This window comes from Rhincodon typus, chromosome 2 (assembly GCF_021869965.1).
Source record: "Rhincodon typus isolate 14 chromosome 2, sRhiTyp1.1, whole genome shotgun sequence".
Classification (NCBI taxonomy): domain Eukaryota; kingdom Metazoa; phylum Chordata; class Chondrichthyes; order Orectolobiformes; family Rhincodontidae; genus Rhincodon; species Rhincodon typus.
Genome location: NC_063333.1, coordinates 22,719,303 through 22,743,485, shown reverse-complemented (window position 1 = coordinate 22,743,485; position 24,183 = coordinate 22,719,303). Strand labels below are relative to the sequence as shown.

General features: G+C 41.5%; 2 protein-coding genes across 4 annotated transcripts in view; one reads left to right on the top strand and one right to left on the bottom strand.

The window, feature by feature from the left end:
• LOC109931665 (leucine-rich repeat-containing protein let-4-like) overlaps positions 1-16,276 on the bottom strand; it is a 123,611-nt gene extending 107,335 nt beyond the window's left edge. For both annotated transcript variants that reach the window (XM_048607350.1, XM_048607356.1), the window contains exons 1-2: positions 15,586-16,276; positions 3,188-3,259 (exon numbers count right to left, since the gene is read on the bottom strand). In XM_048607350.1, the coding sequence (XP_048463307.1) occupies positions 3,188-3,259; positions 15,586-16,019 (506 nt within the window). In that variant the 5' untranslated portion in view covers positions 16,020-16,276. The remainder of the gene's footprint in view (positions 1-3,187; positions 3,260-15,585) is intronic.
• Positions 12,975-24,183, top strand: part of idi1 (isopentenyl-diphosphate delta isomerase 1) — a 20,328-nt gene continuing 9,119 nt past the window's right edge. The window contains exon 1 of one of the 2 annotated variants that reach the window (XM_048607342.1): positions 12,975-13,067. Coding sequence is in view for 1 of the 2 variants with exons in the window: in XM_020530924.2 (XP_020386513.2) it covers positions 24,022-24,110 (89 nt within the window). In the remaining variant the exon portion in view is untranslated. Of the gene's footprint in view, positions 13,068-23,700; positions 24,111-24,183 lie in introns of those variants that run through there. The other variant, XM_020530924.2, reaches the window with a different exon arrangement.

Below are 24,183 nucleotides of genomic sequence, written 5' to 3'. Positions count from 1 at the left end.
TCCAGCATCTGCAGTTCCTACTATCTCAGGTTTAATGATTCCTCCGCTTTCCAGCCTTCTGATTTCAGTTTCTTTTTGCCCAGGCCTTGCAGAACCATGGAATTGCTTTTTGGTCAATATGCGAGGTGGCCTTGGCTCCTTTGACAGTCCCTAGTCCTTCCTGAAACACTCCCAGGTATTTAAATTAGAATTTCACTCAGGCAACCATTTTCTAATTAAATATGTTTCAGCCAGTCTAGGTAAATCTTTCTAAATCAATTTTGCCCCATCAAGCTTGGCCTTGAGCTTTTACTACTAGCAGTGGTAACTGAACCAGCTGCTTCTCACAAGAGACTGGAACCAAAGTTGTACCCTTAATCTGTAAAGCGCCCCGGTATAAGTTCTCAATCTACCCGAGGTCTTGTGCAAACTTAAGGGTTGGAGTCCAGAGTGAATTTTGTTAAAGACTCGATCTGCATTCATGGAAATGGCCATGACAGTATCGACCTCCATTAGAACCGACTGACCATTTAACCAGAAATTTATTTTGATTGGTTCTGATTTGCATGTTGCTAAGCAATTTAACTGTTCCAAAGCAGACGTAGGTGGACTTTCCAGGGTGTGAACTCTCCTGGATACAGGCCTATGAGTTCTCTTACAGAATTTAGGTCTGGTGGGACTCTTGCTGTCTCGATTCCGCATACAGGCAGCAACTACAATGGCTTGCCAGCCCAGATGGCAAAATTTTAACCGTTTGGCTGAGGTTTGGCTTTGTTTTGATGTTTTGCTGCAGGATGACCTGAGTCCCATTGTTGAGAATACGGCCTGAGTGAAGATATGCAAATGCCTTTACTCAAGTGTCATTCCCCATGCTCAGTTGGACTGGCGAGGGTGTCCACTTCCATCAGAGTATTCTGCATTTCATATGCTCCACGTGCTGCATTTTCCAATGATAAAGCCACTTGTAGTGCCTGTTTGAAGTCCAGTTGAGCTTCAGCTAGTAGGCGCTTTTGCATAGTTACATCATTAATCCCACATACATCTCTCAGCTTCTCATTAAGGGTTAAAGCAAAGTCACATGCCTCTGCAAGTCATCTCAACCTTGTCAAAAATCCCAATACAGATTCCCCTGATTCTCAAATTGCTAAGTAAAACGAATAGAATCTAAGAATTAGAGGAAGCTTAGGTCATAATATTCTTTAAATAAATCCATCAACTCTTGAAAGGTTTTAGTATCTGATGCCTTAGGGAAATTTAGACTCCTAATAACCAAAAAAGCTGCAGATCCACAAGCTTTCAGCAAAATTACCAGTTGCTTTCCATCTGCCCCAAAAAAGACACATTCTTTCCACATACAGACCCAGTCTTCGACGGCAGGATCAAATGAGTCAAACTTCCCAAATAATGACATGATGCTAGAAATCCTTACCCCAACTCAAAGACAACTATTGTGAGCAAGTTTCTTCAGGAGTGTGTTTTTCTCTCATTGCCAATGAAATAATTCCACAAAGGCCTGTATTCCATCACCTATTCACCTTTTATTTCCACATGGAAAGTCCTTGATCCAGCTGCCTCAGAACCAGGTCTCAAAGTAAACAGGATGTCTGACTCCTGATTTTATCTCTCAGCCAGGGCTCCCTGATTGGACCAGATTAACAGCCCCAGTCAAGGAACTCATACTACAATGTTCACCTGACTGATCTTGTTACAATCACTACTAAGTGCTTTAATTAATTAAAGAATGGTGCTTATATTATTGTTGGGATCCAACTGTTGGTCTTAGTTTGAAACACAAACGCATACATTCAAGTTAAAATATTTCAATGTTCTTATGATGGAGAAACAAACAAATTCTCCATTGAGTAAAAACATAGTACACCAGAATATCAACCAGGTAACCTTGCAAATAAAAATAAAGAAAAAAGGCACAGCAAAAAATTAAATGAGACAAGCTCAAATGTATAATTACGGAACTGCAATAAATATTGCAGGAAAAATGGTTCCATGGTGGCACAAGGCAGGAGTGGACGGGCATGGTGGGCAGATCTTCAGTACCAATGATAACCATTATCACAACAGAACTTGAATACAAGACCAAAGAAGTCTTGCTTCAGTTATGTAGAACATCAGTGATACCGCACCTGGAGTACTGCCTGCAATTCTGCTCTTTTACCTCAGGAAGGAAATACTTGAGGAGGTTGTGGTGCAGTAGTAATGTGACTGGACTAGTCATCCAGAATCCCAAGCTATGTTCTGAGACATGGCATTGAATCCCACATCGGCAGATGGTGTTATGTGAATTCAATAAAATCTGGAATAGAGAAAGTGAGCCCATGGCAACCATGTAACTACAATCAGTTACGCTAAAAACCCATCTCGTTCACTAATTTTCTTTAGGAAAGGAGATCTGCTATCCTTACCTGATCTGGCCTGGATGTGACTCCAAACCCACAGCAAATTAGGAATGTGCAATAAATGCTAGTCTAAACAGCAACACCCACATCCCATGAACAAATAAAAAAATGCCTTTCAGGGAGTGCAGCAGAGGCTCACTACACAATTTTTAGGATGGTGGGACTGTCCTGTGAAGAGAGATTGAGGAGACTGGACCTATATTCTCTTGAATTCAGAAAAATGAAAGGTAGTCTCATAGCAACATACAAAATGCTTGATGGAAGACAGTGTAGATGTAGATAGGATGTTCTACCTGGCTGTGAGAAGTAAAACCGGGGAACACAGTTTCAGAATAAAAGGCAAGCCATTTATGGACTGAAATGAGGGATGAAGCCTCATGCAGAGGGTGGCAAACTTTTGGAATTCTCTATGCCAGGAAGTGGTGAAAATTTAGTCATTATGTAAGCTCAAAACAGGGTACAATAGATTTCTAGCTATGAATGATATCAAGGGATATGGGCACCATGCCGGAACATGACATTGAAGTAGCTGATCAAGGCTTCTGCTGCATCCAATATTCTCAACTGCTTCCGAGTGTCTTGCAAAATTAAAACAACTGATAGAAAATAAAGTCAGTATTAATCACCCTGTGTTACACAAAATTAATCTTTTTTTTAAATTAACCATCAATGCTCATATAGAGAGTTGGTTTTGATGTATTAACCTGACTTTCAGCCTAAGTTAGGGAACAAAGAATAGAATGTTACTCGTGTTAAACAATTTTATTATTACAGCAACTCACAAATATACTCACAGATATTCTGCACCTGGATAAAATAACCAGTTGTCTTTCCATATGAATGAAACGTTGTTATCTCGAAAATCCCTAAAGTGAAAATAAATATTGTAAGATATCACAGGCCGACCAAACATCAATATTGAATGTAAGTGGTTAAATAATTCGAGCTTAGTTTATTGCATTTTTCACATGCCCCAAATTTCCAAGTTTGCTTTTCTAAAGCTATTTTGTTCCTTATAAAACATGCATCATTGGTTCCTCTGCAATCTATGTTGTGGTGCAATTCTACAATACTTGCATGACATCAGTGCTGGGTTCTCCACCCAGCAGCCAGCCTCATGACCAGCACGGCATCCAGACTGCTGGAAACAATCCAGGGGGATGCTCTACAACCAGCCAAGCCTTAGGCATGCAAGGTCACAATGTATGGGTGAATGTGGAATAATCAGCAGCAATGTTAATTGCCCTTGTTGTGCATGGGCAGTTTATTTCAATAGACAATACCTTTATATACCGCAGATAGACTGTTCCTTTTTAAGCTACTCAATGAGAAACTGTGTAGCGTCTGTTGTTGCTGCCCATCATGTCCAGTTTAACCATTAGAGTAAAGGGAAGACCTTTTAGAACGGAGATAAAGAGAAACTTCTTCAGCCAGAGAGTGGTGAATCTATGGGATTCACTGCAACAGAACGTGGTGGAGGCCAGGTCATTGAGTACATTTAAGACTGAGATAGATAGGTTCTTGATTATAAAGGGATCGAGGGCTACGGAGAGAAAGCAGGAGAATGAGGTTGAGGAACTTACCAGCCATGATTGAATGGCAGAGCAGACTCGATGGGCTGAATGGCCTAATTTCTGCTCCTACATCTTATGGTCATTAGGTTGACCAGCTGAGAGAACGATGGTGATGGTGGTGGAGGTGGAAAAAGACTGGTCAGGCAAACAAGCTGGATCCAGCCCTAAGCTCCGGAAATTCCTTCTCAGCATCTCTTAACCGCTCTTATTTTTCTCCTTCACAACACTTCTTAAAATTCTACTTCTTTGACCAAGCTTTAGATCATCTACCTTTACATCTTTATGTGCCAGTGTCATATTTTATTTTATAATAGCTGGGTGAAGTGCCTCGAGACACTTCATTGCAATTAGGGTACTATATAAATACAAGTTGTGTTGACTACCAGTTCATCAAACATCACAGTATAAATCTGGGTTGCATGGCTTACTATCATATAATCTAGCTCATTTATTTATTAAGTCAAACCTAAAATAATGCAGTTCACAGCAGCAAAAGTGACCAAGCTTTTGCTGTAGTGAAACATGTTTGTCCATGCTACAGTTAATAAGATGTGCAGAAAAGTTAAGGACTTATTTTCCACACCACAGATCCATCATAAAATTGAATCAGAGATAGTAGGAACTGCAGATGCTGGAGAATCTGAGACAACAAGGTGCAGAGCTGGATGAACACAGCAGGTCAAGCAGCATTATAGGAGCAGAAAGGCTGACGTTTCGGGCCTAGACCCTTTACCATAAAATTGAGCCATTTTACTTCCAAAGGCATTGAACTCTTATTTCCTATGCATAAGAAGTATTTCATCAGCGCCATCTAGACTCAAACCGTTACATTGTTCGCTCTCCATGGATGCTGCCTGACTCGCTGCGATCTCCAGCATTTGATGTTTTCAATACAGATTCCAGCATCTGCAGTAATTTGCTTCTAAACTCTTATACTGTTTGCACTTTAGGATCTCAAGACAAAATATTTTTCATTTTCTGATCATATTGCTCCTTTTGTCATTTGCCCAGATCTATCGCACAGTAACTTAGTGAGCAATCTCTATGCATTTGGGGAACACTCCCTTCACAGGTTGCTGGACCTGCTGAATATTTCCAGAATTTTCTGTTTATATTTCCAGCAGCTGCACTGATTTGCTTTTGTTTTATATTATTCAGTTTCTGAGCTAAAGAACCATTGAATACAGTCACATATTCTTCTATGCTTTAAATAATTATTCACTTTGCCTTGAAAGAGCGTTCCTTGCATCAAATAATTTTATGTTCCTGAAACATCATTGCAAAAATAAATTTCACCTCACCCTTTACTCCCGACTTGGTAATAATTCTAAAATCAATTACCCTCATGGGCTGCTTAACCAAACCAGTCTTCATAAGTAAACATGATTCAGTGATAGTAGGAACTGCCGATGCTGGAGAATCTGAGATAACAAGGTTTAGAGCTGGATGAACACAGCAGGCCAAGCAGCATCAGAGGAGCAGGAAAGCTGACGTTTCAGGTCTAGGCCCTTCTTCAGAAGATTTTTCCCGAAACGTCAGCCTACACCTTGTAATTTCATAAGTAAATGTAATTCTTTACCATCCCCAGAACCCTATTAAATCTCCTTTTAGCTTTTTCTGCCTCAGTGTACACTTTCATTTATATTTTCATCTAAAATGTAATGTCATTCTCATCTATATTCAATTGAATGTTCTTTTTGTTAATTTTTTCCTGAAACTTTTTACAATGTTCCTCACCTCCAATCTCCAATTTTATACCATCAATAAATTTCAAGGTGGTATTCACAGTACCCAAATAACACATGAATACCACGAACAAAAGTGCTCCACCAACTAATTGATACCATTTCCAAACCATCACTACTTACCACAGCATTAATTTATCCTAATTTCAAACTATCTTACATTTAAATAGTGTCTTTAAGACAGAAACTTGTCCCAATATGTTTAATAGAGATTAAGAAAAACAGATGCTAAATCAAAGATCAAGACATCAGGAGAAGCGGACTAGAACTTAGTCAAAGAACTGCCTTTAAAGTAAGTGAAATGCTTAAAAAAAGGAATCAGTGCAGTGTGCAGAGGAGAGAGAGTTGCATGTCTGAAGGAAGATAGGGAAGGTGAGACAATGGAGAGATTTAGAATGAAGAATGACCATTTTAGAATGAAAGCATTTATCGTGACTGGCATCCTACCTGGCTCGTCAATTAATGTGTGGTGAGACAGCATTTGATGCAAGTTAGGATCCAGGTATCAGGGGTTTGGATGAATTAACATTTATGGAAAATGTAGTCTGGGAGGCCACTAGTGCAATAATTTTCCCATCATGCTGCTACATTTCCTCTTGCATCAAACATTGAATTTTGTAGCAAACCTTTTGTGAAGCACTTCATTGAATGCCTTCTGCAAATCTGTATCCATATATTTTCTTCAGAGTGGAGAAGACTGAGAGGAGATCTGATGGAGGTGATCAAAGTTCTGAGGGTATAGACAGGGTAGATAGGGAGAGACTAAAACACAAATTGCTGGAAAACCTCAGTGGGTCTGGCAGCAACTGTGGAGAGAAATCACAGTTAACATTTCAGGTCCAATGACCCTTTCTCAGAACTGATGGTCACTAGGTAGCTAGGATGGGGGATAGCGAGTGAGTTTTCCCCTTAGTAGAGGGATCAATATTAAAGGGGCACAGTTTTAAAAGTAAGAAGCAAGAAGTTTACAGAGGATTTGAGGATTTTCTTTTCATCCAGAAGGTTGTAGGTATCTGGAACCCACTGCCTGAAAGGGTGGCTGAGGCAGGAACCCACAAGACATCTCAAAATATTTAGGTGATTACTCGAAACATCGCAGCACACAAGGCTATAGGTCAAGTGCTGGAAGATGCGATTAGAATACGTGGATGCTCGATGATGTTTGATGACCAGTGTGGATAGGCCAAAGGCCTCCTTCAGCGCTGTAAACACTCTATGACTCGATATCTACTGCAATCTATTTACAATCATCTAGTCATTCACTCCTTCAAACAGCAATGTGTTTTATTCTCAGATAATGAAACAATCTATGTTTGTGTGCAGAAATAGTTGGATAACACTCATAGTTGGACTGGTGAGTGCCAAGTAACCGTCACACTACACAATACTGAAGAAGCTAATTCACTACAAGGACTGTATAAGAAAGTGGGCCATGACCACTTAAGCAAGAGCAAGTAAAGATAGACCATACATGTTGGTCTCATCAGCCATGCACACAACCTAGGATTGGATAAATAAGAAAAACTACAACCACGAGTTCACTACACCAAATAGATCAAGATAGCGAATAGTCTGCATCACATTTCTCAATTTTTATTTGTGATATTATCAAAAGTGATTGCTTGTATTTTACAAACTACACACACTTACTTGTCAAATATCTGGATAATTTAACAGTGAGCACAATATTTGCACAGAAACCCCTAATCATTTTATTTCAGTTCGCTAGTGATAATGTTTGAAGTGCAGTTCGGACTATATTCACTGGAATTTAGAAAAATGAGAGGAGATCTCATCGACACTTATAAAATTCTAACAAGACTACTCTAGGTAGATGCAGGAAGAACGTTCCCATTGGCAGGCGAGTCCAGAACCAGGGGTCTTATTCTAAAGATACAAGGTAGGCCATTTACGATTGAGATGAGAAGAAATCTCTTTACCCAGAGAATAGTTAGAATGTGGAATTCTTTTCCACAGAAAGAAATTGAGGCCAAAACACTGAATGTTTTTAAGAAGGAGATAGATGTAGGTCTTAAGGCCACGGGGATCAAAGGTTTTGAGGCGAAAGCATGAACAGGATACAAAGTTGGATGATCAGCCATGATCATATTGAATGGCACAGCAGGAGTGAAGGGCTGAATGGATTATCCCTGCTCCTTTTCTCTATGTTTCTATAATACTGGTGATAGGGTAGTAATAATGTCACTTGATTTGTAATGTGGAGAACAAGGCTAATGTTCTGGGGATATGAGTTTGAATCACACCACACCAGATGGTGACAATTAAATTAAATTAATACATCTGGAATTAAAAGATAATCTAATGGATAACAGGAAACCATTGTCAGTTGTCCTAAAAATAACCCTTTAGGAAAGGAAATCTGCCATCCTTACCTGGTCTGGACTACATGTGATTCCAGACCCACAGCAATGTGCTGGACTCCTAAATGCTCTCTGAAATGCCTAGCAAGCCACTCAGTTCAAGGACAATTTGGAATGGGCAGCAAATATTGCTTTGTCAGCAATGCCCACATCCCAAAAAGACATTTTAAAAATTCCCAGGTGCTTTTCCACAACTTTAGGACGTTCCAGAGTAAAACACATACAAACACACACTTACTTGTCAAATATCTGGATAATTTAACAATTCCAGTGTATTGTTAGTGCTTCAGTAGCACTTAACTGCACTGTATGTGATGTCAAATTTTTGTAATTGATTTTCAGAATAAAACAGACATATTAGGAGAGAAAGAAAGAGAATTAATATTGCAAGTCACAAACTGTGGGCAGTTTTGGACATTGAAAGTCAGCCATTAGTCACTAGTAAGAATGAGATATGCAGGACTGGATGCATATTGGAACTAAGAGTGGCTATGACCTATCAGAATATTGTTGAAAGGAAGGATTGGCAGCTCTGTTGAAGCCTCAGATAATGGGTGTTGGTCATAAGGACAATATAATTCTCGAGTGTGATAATATGCCCCTTTATTTTGCAAAGATTGGAATACACCCAGCAGTCAACTAAGTGATGTGAGCCTGGAACTTGAAGGAGTCAGAGCTCTAAAGATGTGTCAACCCCACAATCAGACAATAAGATGACTGTGGAGTTAAATTCGATGACTTTGAATTGTGTTAAAAGATGTAAAGAAGGGAATTCAGGAGATGATTAGAAGACCAGACAGGAGCTGAGCCACAGAATGCAAGGTCGCATATGATTTCTCCACAAGCCATAAGGTAGATGATAAACTCTCAACTTTATCTTCCAATGTTATATTCAGACATCAAGTCTTGCTTGTGCTGAACAAAGTTTAATCATTATTACCAATTGTGGTTGAGGTTGAATCATTGGGTATCAGGGTCTCTCAAAATCTAACAGATTGGCAAATGGCACAGAAACAGACCATTCAGCCCAACCAGCTCATGCTGGTGTCTATGCTGCACTTAAACTCCTCTTTTTCTTGCATAAGTCCATATATCCCCATTTCCTTCATCTGCTTGCCTGGTTTCCCTTTAAATGCATCTAGATTATTGATTTCATCCACTCCACATACAGACTGACAAAGCCTTTGTACAACTTAACATAGGAACGTAAGAATTAGGAGCAGGAGTAGTAATTCAGCCCTTCTGAGCCCACTCCATCATTTAATGGAATCATGGCTGATCTTATCCTGGTCTCAACTCCACTTTCCTGCCTGTTCCCCATAGCCTTTATCCGCTTTTCATCAGAAACATATCTACTTCTTTCTTGAATCTGTTGATTGATTCCGCCTCCATTGCACTCTAGGGCAGTGAGGTCCACAGATTCACAACCCTCTGAGAGAAGTAGTTTCTCCTCAATTCTGTTTTGAACCGACCTCTTCTCACTGTAAATCTGTGACCTCTTATTCAAGACTGTCCCACAAGGAGGAACATCCGTTTAACATTCACCTTATCAATGCCCTTTAGCATTTTAGATAGCTCAATCAGATCCCCCCTCATTCTTCTGAACTCTAGCAAGTACAAGCCCAAGCTATTCAACCGCTCCTCATACGTCAGCCCTTTCATCACTGGAATCAATCTGGTGAACCTCCTCTGAGCTACCTCCAGTGCCACCATAACCTTCCTGAAGTAAGGAGGCCAAAACTGGACACAATACTGCAGGTGTGGTCTCACCAATACCCCAGGTGTGGTCTCATCAATACCTTGTATAATTGTAACAACACTTTTTTACTGTTATAATCCTTTCTTATTGTATGTTGCAAATGTCACTTTCTGCGATTCATGCACAAAGATGCCCAGATCCCTCTGAACTGACACACTTTGAATCTGCTTCCCATTTAAATGATAATTTGCCCTTTTGTTTTTCCAAAGAGGACAATCTCACACTTATCAACATTAAACTCCATCTGCTAGACTCTGGTCCATTCTCCTGGCCTTAAGTAGCTTTGAAGTAAAGATCCACAATTTTCTATATGAATAGACTATTGTAAAGGGATTCACAAACAGATTCATCACAAGGATTTAACCATGATGTGTACCTTTGATGTAGGCGAAATATAATTCTGCAGTATTGTGGCACCATCAAAGACTGCCTGTTTTTTTTCCTGATCAACCTGTTCAGGCAACCTGTAATAGATGGGACTTGGACTTGAACCTCCTATAACCTTCTGGCTCAGAGGTAAGGACGCTACGGTTTTGCCACAAGAGCCCCTCCAAGGCAGTCTTGTTCAATTAGATTTTGCCTGTCAACCTTTAATTGATATTCATCTGTGCAAGATCCTTTTTCACTCCACTGAAATTAGATTTCCCCACATTTATTTTTCATACTCTGGACTGCTTCCTATAACTACTGCCCCAAATGTTTGCATACTGACTCTTGATCCTTTTGACCTAACTCCTGCCCAACAGGTAAAAGTAAAGTCACTATAAGTCCCAGAGGATTGCTGTCTCATTAGAAAGACACGACTGGTAGTGAATATAACCTGAGGGTCACCATGCCTCAGGCGAGGGGCAAGGTTAAGAAGTTAGGACCTTCATGGTAACCTCAGCCTGTACGGGAATTGAACCCACACTGTTGGCATCACTCTCCAATTCAACCCAGCTGGCCAGGCAAATGAGCTAACTGACCCTTTACAACAAGGTGCAGCAATACTCCCTTTCTTGTTGAATTAGAAACCAGGCAGAATCTTCCCAGGCCTTGAATGACATGGGCTATGGCAAGATATTTAGCAAAATCAGGAGAGAGTTGAGTGAGGCTCTTTTTTGACATCAAGACCAAAAAGTAACATTTTCCAACTAACTCTGGACATCAAGATGAGATTCTCAACGGTGAGAGCTGAGAGACCTATTAAAATGGATTATTGTTCATTATCAACTCGATACTATCTTAACAGGCCTCATTTCAATACACTTTCCCAATCTCCCAGCTGCTAGATAGAGACTAGACATTGCGAATTCCTGACATGAAAGTCTGAGCAGGTATCTGGTGACTCCAGCTCACTGTTTCCTCCTCCGGACCTCTATCTTAGACACCCAAAACCAACATCTCAGGGCACATTTCTTAAGCAGCAGCTGCACACATTCTATGACCGTAGATGCTGATATTTTACACATAGCAGCCTCTCTCTGTATCATCATGACAGAACTCCAATCTACTTATAGTACACTTCTGCACTTCAATGCTTCACTTTGGAGCGCACCGGCACCTTTTATTGGCATGCTGATGCAGGGACAGTTTGCACATTTTGACAGGCACCCAGCTCACAGATTGAACCAGGCTGCATCTCAGGGGTTGCTCACTCACTTCTTTAGTGCTCACTCACTTTGCGCCAACCTGGAAACTCACAGCACTCCTGTCTCGTTTTGCCTTCACTTTTACATTTTGATCCCTCAGGTAGATCTTAAAGGCTCACAGTACTTCTGTCTTGCTTTGCTGTTTAGTGTGAATAGAAAGCCAAGAAACTTGCCATACTTGTCATCAGTCATCAGTCAAGAGGTGAAAATGTACTAGGGGAGATGGCCTGGTGGTATTATCACTGGACTGTTAATCCAGAGACCCAGATAATGTTCTGGGGACCCAGGCTCAAATCACGCCACAGCAGATGGTGGAATTTGAATTCTGGCATTAAGAGACATATGATGAGTGTGAATCCATTGTTGATTGTTGGAAAAACCCATCTGGTTCACTAATGCCCTTCAGGGAAGGAAGCTGCTATCCTTACCTGGTCTGGCCTACATGTGACTCCAGACCCACAGCAATGTGGTTGACTCTGAAATGCCCTCTAGGCAATAAATGCTGCCTAGTCAGCGACGCCCTTATCCCGTGAATGAATAAAAACAAGTCGCTGTGTGGTACCATACTATGTTAGTGTTACACATATACTATGTGTCAGCAATATATATGCCAAACTAACTGCATCTGCTTCAAACAAATGTCCATCTCCCAAATGCAAACATAAGTGGTCCTCAGTTAAATATAAGGAGACACCCTTAAGTCTGGGGACCCCAGCACACAATGTCAAAGGCAACCTTGATATCATTCCAGGGGCTTAGGCATGGTCAGTCAGCTACTTGGAGCGGTCAGGGTCTTTTCCTTGTTAAGGGTTGAGCTGAATGTCTGGCACACAACCACTGGTCCTGGCTTTTTCAGCACAATTATAGGCTATTTTCCCCTGGATTGAGATAAAAGGAGGGATTGAGTGAGATGAAATCGGCTGATGAAGCTGTCAGTGCTGGTACAGGTTAGGAAAAATATCAGGGATGAAGTGTGCCAAGTAAGTCAGCAGTCCAGCCAGAGACACTGGGTTTTGGGGCTGTGTGTGTGTGTGGCGGGGTGGGGCGGTGTTCATGGAGTCATTGACCTTCTGTCAGCACTCTAAGCATTTCTCTGAGCTGTGAATAGTTTGCTTAAGTGGCAACTTCAAAGAAAGTTGTTAGGATCTGGTGGCTTGGTCTCCTCTGCCGTTCTTGGAGGCAGAGGGCATCCCTCCGCTGCAACACCCCATCAATGTTCCGTCTAAGTTGCACACACACGCAGCCACTTCATAGTCCCGCACACGGCAACTGGTGTCAGCATGTTAATTACTGACTTCCAGTTCCAGCACTCACTGTCGCGCATGGATCACAGAGCCCGTGCAGCCAGTTAAAAAATTAGAGGAAATGCTGCCCTCCCACCCCCATCTACAAGTGCACCCGGGCCCCTGTCTGTAAAGCAGTGTGCTGATATCCCTTTGTCTGCAGTGTCCAGGGCAAATATGTTTAAATTTGCAGCGCTTCTCCAGATGGCCAGCACGTGACTGGGTACACAATAGCTGTTTAAATATAGCGCCGACACCACAGATCCTGGGATATTCCGGCAGGATGAGACTTCTGCCTACGGTGAGTGGAGAATCCAGTTAGCATCAGTTAAGAAAGAAGTCATTACAGGGGTGTGGTACCTAATTAGTGAGGTGTGTTTGGGACAATAGTGCAAGAAAGCTTGCTAGGATTCACAGTAAGAAACTCTCTGTTACAAAAATTAGACTTAGTTGATTTCTTGTGTCCCATGTTACAGAAAAATATCCTGGCTACATATGTAGGAATTCTTGCCTACCTCAGCTGCATACATTCACCGAATTAACAACTCATTTCTAAGTATATCTGGTGCTACTCCTGGCATTGTCACCTGCACTCTTCCTAGAACGATGGTTAGTCGTCTAGCATGTTAGTAATGTAGGAGATATGCTGGAAAATGGTTGAAGATTTGAGACATTTAGGATTCTTAACAGGCTTGGACAAGGTAAATGCTGAGAGGATATTTCCCCTCATGGGACAGTAGGCCAGAGGGAATAGACTCAGAATAAAGAGACAATTTAAGACTGATAAGGAAGAATTTCTTCTCTCAGAAGTTTGAGAATTTTTGGAACTCTTTGCCACAGTGAGCAGTGGATGCAGAGTCTTTGTGTACATTTAAGGCTGAGATAGATAGAGTCTTAATTATTAGGGGAATCAAGGGTTACAGAAAAAAGGAAAGCAGATATGAGGAACGTCAGGTCAGCCATGATCCTATTGAATGGTAGAACAGGCCCAAAGAGTCAAACGGTCTACTCCTGTTCCTATTTTTATTTAGAAACAGTCTTATTGCGGTTGAGTACAATTCTTCCGGTGATGATTGCCCTCAGTGCATCATAAATGCCCACTTGAGTTGCTAAATATGTTCAAACTCTCTCCCAGTTAGCATTGTGATAGTGCCACACATTTCAACAGGGGATATCATCAATGTCAAGATGGGACTGTCTCCACAGGGACTGTACAGTGGTCACTCCTATCAACGGTGTCATGGACAAATGCATTTGAGACAGATAGTTTGGTGCGGCAGGTTCAAGTACACTTTTTGCTGTTGTTGGTTCCCTCACAACCTGCCACAAACTCATTCCAGCAACTCAGCCAGCTCAGTCAGTACTGGTGCTACTGAAACACTCTTGGTGACAGATATTGAAGTCTCCCATCTAGAGCACATTCTGTACTCTGCCCTTCCGTGCACCTCCTATGCTTTTTCCAATTGGTATTGAGCATGAAAGAATTCTGATTTAACAGCCATGAGGTTGGTGTGTTGGTGGTCATTAACAGCAGGAGGTTACCTTGTCCATGCTTGACTTAATACCATGACACTTCATAGGGTCTGGGGTCAATGTTGAGGACTCCCAGGGCAATTCCTTCCCCCGTGGACCTGTAACACAACATTTCACGGGTCTATCCTGTCAGTGATGTAGGAATGGCAATATTCAATTGAGAACTTTTATTTATTTTTCTATTTTGTGCCTAAGATTTTGTACCTAAGATGGTGCCAGGAATGAGAACTTTATACACTTTTCTGTATTTGAATATACCTGACAGTAAACCTAATTCAAATTCCTCTTAGAATTCCCTCCAACCAGGTTCTTAAAATAATCTCCATGCTCAAGTTGCAACATATGCAAAACAGATGTTATGGAGTCAATGATCAGTCAGTCCTGGATTTGTAGAGACGGCTGCATTCACTTCAGAGTTAAGCAAGTGGCTTGAAAGTGGCAATGAGACATCCTTGCATGTTGATGCACAATGGGATGGTGTATAGAGAAAATGATATTTGAACAATCCATCCAAATGAGTAAGGGAACAGTTTGACAAAAAAAAGGAGAACGGACAACAGTAAACTATACAAGATACAAACTACATTCACCTCCAAATCTATGCTGTTGACTGCAATTAAGCGCGGCAGAGCCATAAAATGCGATTCATGGAAGTAACAGTTTGCAAGCTGGATTCATGACCGACGGCTTTACTGCACTTAATCATCTCCATAGTTATACAGGCACGTCTACAGCCTACACAAAACTAATTCGGTTTGACACCATAACAATAGGAATTTCTGGAGAAACTAAGCAGATCTAGCAGCACCTGTGGGAAGAAAGCAGAGTTAGCGTTTCGAATCTGATGACTCTTTTCTGAACAAGGTTGACTGGATTCGAAGCTCTGCTGCCGCAGGTGCTGCTGGATCTGCTAAGTTTCTCCAGCAATTTCTGTTTTTGATTCGCATCTCTAGTGTCAGCAGATCTTTGCTTTGTTTCCTGGTCGACATCAAAACGGGGTTGGAAATGATAATGTGAGTGGAGATTGTTTTCTAATTCACCAAAATAAATGCCCATTGTTTGGGTATAGGACAAATTTATCGTTGCAACAGGTGCAATGAGAATGAAGTGAGCTGAATGCCATTCACAAAATTAGGAAGGTGGTACGGTGGTATTATAGATGTAGCGGTTGGAATACATTTTAGACATCTACATTTTGTTTCTAAAAGTAACAAACACGTCGTACTAAAGGAAACGACTTGTCAGTTCCAGTTTAACAACAAAAAAAATGGTGTTTTAGAACCTACAGCACGGTGAACGGTGTCAGGACATTGCCAGACATGGTGCCTCGGATCCCATGGGGTATTTCAGTGAGAATGTTCATGCTCTTCTCATCCTCCTTCGTGGTGTTGCTGTTGTGCTTGGAATGCGGAGATTTGCTGCCATTACCGCTGGCTTCGGTGGAGACCGGCTCCCCCACGTCGACGGCCGCATCGTGGCTGTGCGAGCCCACCGGCTTGGCCGGGTGGCACGACAGGATGTTGATGTAGCAGCGGCACAGCTTGGGGCACACGGCGCGAGGTGGCTCGGTTAGCTGCGACTCGGGCAGCTGCCAGTGCGGCTTGGGCAACTGGCTTGAGTCGTTGTGGTGCAGCACCACCATCGCCTTCCGGGCATCCGAGCAGCGCCAGAGCAACAGGCACAAAGCCAGGTTCAAGAGGCCAGAGCTGCTCGGTATCATCCTTTTACTCGCCTCTCATCGCTCTGGTCCCCCTCTAGCTGCCGGCCCAGCTCGTCTGTAGGGGGAGGAGGGGAAAGATGCCTCCCTCACCCTCTCTCGCTCCTTTTATTATTGATATCTTCAGGACCCTCCTCCCCCCACCCACCGACCACCACCGGAGGGTCGATTTTAATATGGCGAGAGAGAGAGATAGTATTATCCGGAAAGGGTCGCGGCCTGGAAGCCAGCCGTTGCCATGGTGAGTGAGGGCTCTCTCCCCACCCCCTTCCCCAAGGACCACTTCTGCGCCTGCGCACCTCCTTTGTTCCAGGGGCCTGTCGCTTAGAGACGAGCGCCGCGTCATCACAACATGGGGAATGGCCCCGCCCACCTTCCAAGGTCCGCTCCGCATTGTTAGGAGGCCATTCGGGCCGTCCTGTCTGCCTGTAACTGCCTCTCTGAGCTTTTTTGACTTCGTTGCCAATCTCTTGCCTTTTCCTTGTTTCCATTTTTTTTAATCATCGCCCCCATGCCCTTTGGAATGTAGTGGTAATGCCAAAGAACTATGAATGAATTTCCTTTATTGTCACTAGTAACCTAGATTAATATTCTGTGGAGGAGCCTCTCTGCTCCTATGATGCTGCTTGGCCTGCTGTGTTCATCCAGCCCTGCACCTTGTTGTCTCTAATATTCTGTGGACATCGGTTCAAATCCCACCATGGGTGATGTCGGAATTTGAATTCAACAAAAATCTGGAGTTAAAAAGTTTACTTAATGATAATCATGTAACTATTGCCGACTGTCATAAAACCCATTTGGTTCACTGATGTCCCTTAGGGATGGAAATCTGCCATCCTTACCTGGTCTGGACTACATGTGACTCCAGACTCGCAGCAACATGGTTGACTCTTTACTATCCTCTTGGAATTTAGGGATGGGCATAAGATGCTGATCTAGCCAACAATGCCTACCTCCCATGAACAAATTTAAAGAAAGGAACAACTCAATTGAACGTACCTTCACTGCACTTTTGGACATTTCTTTCCAGATCTGGATGACTCATTATGTGAAAGTTTCCTTTCTCACCTCACATTTGCTTTTTTAAAGCTCTGCCTTGTAGTTCTTGATTTTTTTTATGAAACGGAACAGGTTCTCCCTGTTCAATTTGACTATTCATGAATTTGATATCAAATTTCCTTTGAGCCCCTTCTCTCCAAGGAAGACTGTTCCAATTCCTCCAATCTGTCCTCATAACCAAAGTTCCCATTCCTGGAACCATTCCTGAAAACCATTTCAGCACTTTTTGCATTGCATTCACATCCTAAAATGTGGTCGATACAATTTCAGTATAATATCCCTGCTCATATACTCTACGCTGCAACTGTATGAACTCTGGTATACTGTATGCTTTTTAATAGTTCTCTCAATTGGTCCTGACTCCTATAAGAACTTACACACGACATGCCTAGATGTCTCTGTTCCTGCACCCCTTTAGTGTAGTGCCACATAATTTAAACTCTACTTCCATGCCCTTTCCACAGGTGTATGTCATTTCACTCTTCTCCACATGGAACATTATCTGCCACTTATCTGTCCATCCCACCAATCCATCAATGTCTTTTTGAAGTTCTACAATGCTCTTCTCACAGTTTATAATTCTTTCAAGCTTAGAGTCATCCACAAAATTTGACATTGTCTCCTGCACCCCAAGATCCAGATCATTTAGAAATATCAGGAAAATCAAAGGTCCCAATACTGACTCCTGGTGAACTGGGGGAACTCCATTTCAAAACTTCCTCCAGTGTGAAAAATATCCAATAACCATTACTCTCTGTGCCTTATCAATCATACAATTTTGTATCCACTTTGCTAATGTCCCTTTGTTCCATGCCCTTTTAGTCCTCAAAAATCTGTTGTGCGGCACTGTATCAAATACCTTTTGGAACTCCATGTATATCGATAGCCTTGCATTAACATGCTTCTCTGTCAAGTTTTCAAAAAACTTCAACAAGTTAGTTGTCTGTGATATTTTCTGAACAAATCCATGCTGACTTTTCCAAATTAACCAACATTTTTAACGTGAACATTAACTCTATCACATATAATTGTTTCTAGAAATTTTTCTTTCACAAAAGTTAAAAACTGACTGGTTCGTAATTACTGAATGATCTTCATAATCGTTTTTGAATAACTGCGTAACGTTTGCAATTCTCCAGTCCTCTGGCACCACTCCAAACCTAGGAAATTTTGAGGAGTTAAATAATTTGAGTATGGATGAAGTAGTAAATTATAAGCAAATGTTTATTTTAGAATTTTTATTAAATATTGGTGCAGACTGTTTATTTAAGTGTAACCAAAATTCATCACAGCAGAAAGTAAGGTATGCATACAAAAGGCCTTTGGTTGTTTAATTTTATTGATGAAAGGGTACTTACTGGGAACTGAAATGCATGAAAGAAAATATACGCAAAACAATATTTTGACCTCTTTGTGGCTTTTAAAATTCTAACAAAAAAAATGCATGTATCAAAATGTCTGTTATTGAAGAAAGTACGAATCTTTAAAGTTAAACAATTCTCATTTTGGCTCTGTTTTTTTCATGTATCAGTTGCCCCAGTTTTAATACTTATAGACAATATTAATAATTTTGATGAAGGGACTGTTATTACTATAACCAAATCTGCTGACAATACAACAATTAGATGGAAGGATGCAAGCAATCTACATTAAGGATAGTTTGAGTGAGTGAGCAAATTTTTAATTTTTTAAATTAATTTTTATTCATGGGATGAGAAGAGTCATGAGATAAGCTAGAATTTATCGCCCTCCCTGAATGTCATGGAGAATGTGATGGTAAGCTGCATTCTTGAATCGCCATAGTCCTTGGGGTATATGTATTTCCACAATGTGTTAGGAAGGAAGTTCCAGTCCTATGACCCAGCAATGGTTGTGTAGTTCCAAGTCAGAGTAGTGCGAGACTTGATGGGAATTTGCAGGTGGTGTTCCCATGCATTGACAGCCCTTGTCCTTCCAGGTGTTAAATGTTGTGGTTTGGAAGGTGGTGTAAAGGAGTTTTGGTGAGTTACTGCAATGTACCCTGTAGGTACCAGCATTCCATCTAATTTTCTTAGAAGTTGTGTGGGCTTCTGATGCCCCTATGCAGCAGTGACCTCTTGAACCAGAAGTCAATGCCTCAATTGACATGCCGATGTTCGGAACACTGAAATAGGTTAGAGGGAATGTTGGATCTAACACATTATTGTCACTGAACAGACTGAATATTGAAAGTGATGGTTGGGGTCAAACAAAAGGTGATTTAATTCAGAGGAAGATCATGTCTCACCTACTTGATTAAGGTTTTAGAGGAGGTAACAAGAATGATTGATGAGGGAAGGGCAATGGATGTTGTCTACGTGGACTTTAGTAAGGCAATTGATAAGGTACCTCATGGTAGGCTGATACAGAAGTTAGAATCTCATGGGATCCGGGTGAGCTGGCTAGATGGATACAAATTTGGCTTGGTCATAAGAAGACAGAGAATAGCATTGAAAGGGTGCTTTTCAGAATGGAGATCAGCAACAGTAGCATTCAGCAGGGGTTAACACTGGGACCATTGTTGTTTGTAATATATATAAATGATCTGGAAGAAAATGTAGCTGGTCTGATTAGTAAGTTTGAGAATGACACCAACATTGGAGGAGCTGCAGATAGTAAGGAGGATTGTCATGGATACAGATGGATTGCAGATTTGGGCACAGAGATGGCAGGTGGAGTTTAATCCAGAACAAATGTGAGGTAATGCATTTTGGAAGATCAACTGCAGGTGTGAATTATACAATAAATGGCTTGGGAACACTGACATACAGAAGGATCTGGGTGTACAGGCCCATAAATCCCTGAAAGTGGTAACCACAGGTGGATAAGGTGGTCAATAAGCCATACGCATGCTTGCCTTCATTGGCTGGGGCATCGAATATACAAGTTGGCAAGTTATGTTACAGCTGTACAAAAGTTTAGTTAGGCCACATTTGGCATATTGCATGCAATTCTGGTTGCCACACTACGAGAAAGACATGAATGCTTTGGAGAGGATACAGAGTAGTTTAGCAGGATGTTGCCTAGCCTGGAAGGTTTTACTTATGAGGAGGGGTTGCATAAACTCGGACTGTTTTCACTGAAAAGATGGAGGCTGAGGGTAAACCTGATAGAAGACTATAAAATTATGAGAGGCATAGATATGGTGGATAGTCAGAGGCTTTTTCCCAGGGTGGAATGGTCAACTATAAGAGGGCACAGGTTCAAAGTGAGGGGGGAACATTGAAGGGAGAAGTGCGGGGACAATTTTTCATACAGTGTGTGGTGGGCACCTGGAACACACTGTCAGAGGAGGTGGTGGAAGCAGGCATGTTAGCAATGTTTGAGATATATCTCCATAGGCACAAGAATGTAAGGTGAAGGAAGGCATAGATACCACGCATGGGCAATATGTAGTAGGCCTAATTAAGGATTAGGAATTGACGCAGGATTGGTGGGCCAAAGGGCCTGTTCTTGTGCTGTATTGTATTGTATCATTACAGAGCAGAAAAAGGCCATTTGGCCTATTATGTCTGTGCCTGGCTCTGTGTAAGAACAATCTGCCTAGTGCCAACTGTAAAAATATTCAGCTTATATTCAACAAAAATCAGCATTTAATCATGTCAACATTTCATCTTTGTAACTACTAAACTGTTTTAACATTGCAAGCTCAGAACCTTGGGGTCTAAGGGCTTAATGGTTGACATACCTATATCTTTTTAATATGGACCTTTGAGTTCACAGAGACCTCAAGGCAACTAGCTGTATCCATTTTAAATTATCCATATCTATACAATAGATTTGGATAATTATAAAGGTAAAGCATTCATCTGACCTGGTTTACAATCTTTGGAAGTATTTTTTCAAAACTCTGTAAAACTCCTGGATTTAATTGTGTTACTGAAATTACACAGACTATATGTAATGTTTACATTGACAAAGTATTGATAAAAGAGAATAGCTTCAAATTGATCAAGTTGTTTATGCAAAACAGACTAGATAAGGAAAGGGCATGATAAGGATTTTTGTAACATTCCAAAGCAAAGAGATTTGACCTATTTTTGCAGAAAGGGACTATATATAACAATAGTAGGTAGTGATGACAAAATTGCTTTGTAGGGTAATGGGATGTGAACTTTGGTCACACGGACAGTGTCCTTAGATGAATCACATGGTGTTCCATGTTCGTGGTTTACATGGGAAGTAAAGCCTGTCAAAACCCGTTAACCATTACCTTTATTAAGTGCTTTTTAATACATAATAAATCTTCCAAAATTGTAACAAATTAATCTATCCTTCTGTTTACTTTCTTCAAGTCCAAGACTTATGGAATTCACATTTGATTCTCACACACACTGCTGGCTCAGAGGCAAGAAACAAGGGTTAAAGTTTATTGGTGCTTCTGTGACTGAAAGTCTGTTCCCAGTGAGGGTCCATAGAGCTCAGGAACCAAATCTTTTGTTTTCTGTGGTAAACAGCAATGATTTACACTTCAATGTAAGGGGAATGATGGGAAGTTTGCAAGTGGTACCAAAATTGGCAGTGTGCTTGGTAATGAAGGGTACAACTGTAAACTCAGGATAATATTCTAGCTGAAATATAAATATAAGAGCTGGGAGATATGGAGAAGATACATAAAGCACTAACTACACCGCAGCTAGGGTACTGCATGCTCAAAGCACAATAAGAAATATGTGGGTCTACTAGAGAGGTTACAGAGGAGATTAACAAGGATTCTGTCTAGACAGGGGAACTTCAGTTATGAGAATGAGACAGGATGGGCTAGGGTTATTTTGTTTTGAACAGAGAAGGCTGAGGGATACCTAACCATGATAAAATGATTAAGGAACAGAAAGGCCCTTCCACTGATTAAGTGGTGCATAAACAGGAGTATAGATTTAGGATGTATAGGAGGATTAGAGGGGATTCTAGGAGAAATACTGTCACCTAGAGAGTGGTTGGAATCTGGAACTCACTACCTGAAAGAACGGTACTGACAGAAGCTTAAACCATGTTTAAAAAGTACTTGGACATGCATTGAGGAGCCATAAGTTACAAGGTTACAGAAGAGGTAGACATTTATATTAGACCGCATGGCAAGTGTCAGCCGATGCAAGCACTAAATGTCAAAGGACCTTCTTTCATGCTGTGAATTTCTTTGATATATAAAGATGTTGTTTTAACAGACTACAGAACACCATGGTACAAAGAGACTTGTGTGTCTTGTACATGAATCAGAAGCCAGCAAGTAGTCAGGAAGACAAATCAAATATTGGTCTTTCTTGCAAGGTGGAATGGAGTATAAATGAAGGAAAGTCTTGCTACAACTGTTCAGAACATTAATAAGACCACAACTAGAGTCTTTCCTACAGTTTTGGTCTAATTGTTCAAGGAGGGATATAGTTGCATTGGAAACCATTCATTTTACTCGGTTGATTCCTGGGGTGAAAAGTTTGTCTTCTGAAAAATGCTTGGTTTAGGTTGGACCTACACTCAGTGAAGTTTAAAATTGTGGGAGTTGATCTTATTGAAACATATACTTCTGAGGACATAGAAATTACTGAGAGGATTTCAGAATTTGCTGTAGGCATTTTGAGGTTAGTTGGGAGTTCTCCACTCCAGACAATGGTATAGACTAAGTCATTGAATACATTCAAACCAACTAATTCCTGAATTTTAGTGGAGGACAGACTAAGTGGGCTGAAGGAAAAGATCATCATCAGCCATGATCTTAATGGATGAAAGGGCAGAATTGAGGGGACCATACTCTGAAATCTGTCTTTTTGATTCCCAAATATCAATTTCTTGTCCATCATCAGTAACTCCTGCTTTCTTTTTAAGTTTTTGTTTCGCTTCTCAATAACTGTTTGAAAAATAATTGCATTATCATTCAACTCAATGTAAAGAATTTTTAAGATGGAAGAACACATTGTGCAAATTGCTGAATATCCACACGTTTGGGCTGATCCAAGTGATTGTAACCAGTCAATAAAAGTGAAATACTGGTGGATGCTGGAAACCTGACTTAAAAACAAAGAAGACTGAAGAAATTCAGGAGGTCTGGCAAAAAGAAACGGGTTGGCTAGCTCACAACAACAACAGAAGCTTCTGGAAAAGCTCAGCAGGTCAAGCAGCATCTGTGAGGGAAAAAGCAGCGCTAACATTTCTGAGATAGTAGGAACTGCAGATGCTGGAGAATCTGAGATAACAAGGTGTAGAGCTGGATGAACACAGCAGGCCAAGCAGCATCAGAGGAGTAGGAAGGCTGACGTTTCGGGCCTAGACCCTTCTTAACATTTCTGGTTCGGTGACCTTTCCTCAGAACCACCGGAGTTATGTTGGTTAGCTCAATTTGCTGGACTGTGGTTGCCACTGAGTTTAATTCCGCACCAGCCGAAGTTACCATAAGACACTCACTCACTCAAGTTAAAACCACCTCCAGCCATCTCTCTCTCTCTCTCTCTCTCTCGGAAACAGCAACCCTATAGTCTTTATCTTTAGTAAGAAACAAGAGTTAGCGTTTCGAGTCCGATAATGCCTTCTTCAGAACTTTTAAGGGTAGCAACCACTAGAGCAGGTGGAAGCAGGTTAAAACGTCATATGCACGTTACTCCGGTGGGCGGGACGCAGTAAAACGTCGATCGGCAGCGACAGGTGGAGGAGGCAGATATCCGCCTCAAACTGGGCAACTGAAAATAAGTATCGGCGAAGCGAGCTGCTTTAGGGCTACCAGCGGGATTAGATACACAATCAGCACGCGGCGGCTGTTGACTCGATACAAAGTTGTATTGACGTTCGATTCGAACACGGACAATCACCGGGAACAGTCGATCTCATTGCGCAGGCGCTTCCTTCCCGGTCCACGCTCGAACCACCGCCCGCTGATTGGGCCGGCTCATCGGAAGATCGCTGAAGGCGGCCAGCGGATTGGTGGATTTCGATCGGACTGATGCTGCGGGTGGCTCTTGTTGCTTATGTGCGGCAGCTCGGCGGCTTGCTGTCCCAGCGAGCTTCTCAGCGCCGACGCTGGTGTTATGGGTAAGTGGTAGTTCGTCCAACCTCTCCAGTAACCAGAGATAGTAGGAACTGCAGATGCTGGAGAATCCGAGAC